At 57.8% G+C, this 2,561-nt stretch overlaps 1 protein-coding gene across 1 annotated transcript; it reads left to right on the forward strand.

The window, feature by feature from the left end:
- The first annotated feature begins 230 nt into the window (after positions 1-230).
- On the forward strand, positions 231-2,329 carry LOC125523802 (cytokinin hydroxylase-like). Its single transcript, XM_048688875.1, has 4 exons — positions 231-531; positions 621-1,092; positions 1,227-1,626; positions 1,714-2,329. Exons 1-4 carry the CDS (start codon positions 252-254, stop codon positions 2,143-2,145), a joined length of 1,584 nt encoding a protein of 527 aa, XP_048544832.1. The 5' UTR covers positions 231-251; the 3' UTR covers positions 2,146-2,329.
- Positions 2,330-2,561: the final 232 nt, after the last annotated feature.

The raw sequence follows: 2,561 nt of genomic DNA on the forward strand, positions 1-2,561 counted from the left end.
GAGAGGGGGAGTAGCATGTTACAGAGTGCTTTAGTTCAGACATTGTACAGTGATCTATTTAGCTAGACATTGCTCAAAACGCTATAACGTTCTATTAGTGGTGCTATAAGGCACTCTATTTTTTGAGTGATCTTGGCCCAATCATATGGCTGCATGCATGCCGCTCCATTGTGTTTATATATAGGCACGGGGCCTGGTGCAAGCTGCCACTGCACTTGCACTGATGTAAACAAGGCCAGTTCCTGTCCAAAATGTTACCCGTCATAGTCCTAGTGCTCGTTGCATCGCCACTCTTGTTGCTGGCCAATGCCGTATGGATCACCGCCTCATGCTACTACCTCACGCCGGCGAGGATCCGGAGGATCTTGTCCAGACAAGGCGTCCACGGCCCCACGCCACGCCTCCTCGTCGGGAACCTCCATGACATCTCCGCCCTGGTCGCCGAGTCCACCGCCGGGGACATGGGCTCTCTCAGCCACGACATCGTCGGCCGCCTCCTGCCGCACTACGTTCTCTGGTCCAAGACGTTCGGTGAGTGGGCCACGTATGTTAATCGCATCGCTGGCCGGCCATGGCCCGCTTGTCAAGGCTGACCGGAGCTCGGTTCTTCCTATCTGCAGGGAGGCTGTTCGTCTACTGGTACGGGAGCGAGCCACGGGTGTGCGTGACGGACGCCGGCATGGTGCGCGAGCTGCTCTCGTCGAAGCATGCGCACGTGACCGGCAAATCGTGGCTGCAGCGGCAGGGCGCCAAGCACTTCATCGGCCGTGGCCTGCTCATGGCGAACGGTGCCACCTGGTCGCACCAGCGCCACGTCGTCGCCCCAGCCTTCATGGCCGACAAGCTCAAGGGAAGGGTCGGGCACATGGTGGAGTGCACGCGGCAGACGGTGAGGGCGCTGCGCGAGGCGGTGGCGCGGGGCGGAAACGAGGTTGAGATGGGCGCGCACATGACGAGGCTCGCCGGCGACGTCATCGCGCGCACCGAGTTCGACACCAGCTATGAGACCGGCAAGCGCATCTTCCACCTCATCGAGGAGCTGCAGCGGCTCACCGCACGCTCCAGCCGCTACCTCTGGGTCCCCGGCAGCCAGTGAGTCATCAATCAACATCACCTCACCACAAATTATTTATTCAGTTTTGAAAATATCTAGTAAGTGCATTTCATGGTGATACCGCATTCCTTTTCTCTGTCGTGGTTTAAAGTAGTATACGGCTGTTTTTTAGGTATTTCCCAAGCAAGTACAGGAGAGAGATGAAACGGCTGAACGGGGAGCTGGAGCAGGTTCTCAAGGAGTCGATCCAGCGCAACCGCGAGATCGCGGACGAGGGACGGACGCCGTCACCGGAAGCGTGCGGCCGGGGGCTCCTCGGGATGCTCCTGGCCGAGATGGAGAAGAAGGAGAACGCGTTCGGCCACGGCGAGCTGGGGTACGATGCGCAGACGATCATTGACGAGTGCAAGACCTTCTTCTTCGCCGGCCACGAGACATCGGCGCTGCTCCTCACCTGGGCCATCATGCTGCTTGCCACGCACCCCGAGTGGCAGGACAAGGCTCGCGCCGAGGTCGCCCAAGTCTCTGGCGACGCTCCACCCGCCGCAGATCACCTCCCCAAGCTCACCGTCGTAAGCCATCTGACACCGTCGAAACGCATGCACTCCGGCGCCACTGTACATGTCAATGTTTAACACGTGGAGTGGATGCGTGTGCAGCTGCAGATGGTGATCAACGAGACGCTGCGCCTGTACCCGCCGGCGACGCTGCTGCCGAGGATGGCCTTCGAGGACATCACGCTCGGCGGCGAGCTGCGGGTGCCGAGGGGCGCGTCGGTGTGGATCCCCTTGCTGGCCATCCACCACGATAAGGCCGTGTGGGGCACGGACGCCCACGAGTTCAGGCCGGACAGGTTCGCGCCCGGCCGCGCCCGGCCAGGAGCGGGCCGGTTCCTGCCCTTCGCGGCCGGGCCACGCAACTGCGTCGGGCAGGCGTACGCCATGGTGGAGGCCAAGGTCGTGCTGGCCATGCTGCTCGCGAGCTTCCGCTTCGGCATCTCTGACGAGTACCGCCACGCGCCGGTGAACGTCCTCACTCTCCGGCCGCGCCACGGCGTGCCCGTGCGCCTGCTGCCGCTGCGAAGCCCGTAGGCCGGCTTGGGTTTCGGCAGCGTACTCGCAATTTTGAGTGTGTGTGTTTTTTTGCATTTCTTTTTTGCTTGAGTAGAGAGAGTTTTTGTGCTTCGATTCGGAACTACAGTATACTGTCTATGAAGGCAGTGGCGGAGGACAAAAAATACTTGAGGTGGGGCGGACGTTAAAGCTAAAATACTGTAGATCATACGCATTAACAATACACACTAATATGTTTATGTGATACTAAACATAATAGTCAAATAAAATGGAATATAAACATATTTTAATAGAAGAACAACTTAAAACATACTGATAAGTGAAAAGTATATTTTTCGTCTCTTAACTTTTGGTGAAATTTAGATTTGGTCCCTCAATTCCAAAACCGGACAATTTGCACCTCCAACTAATGAAACTGGACAAGGTTCGGCCCT

Source organism: Triticum urartu, chromosome 7, assembly GCF_003073215.2.
Source record: "Triticum urartu cultivar G1812 chromosome 7, Tu2.1, whole genome shotgun sequence".
Lineage (NCBI taxonomy): Eukaryota > Viridiplantae > Streptophyta > Magnoliopsida > Poales > Poaceae > Triticum > Triticum urartu.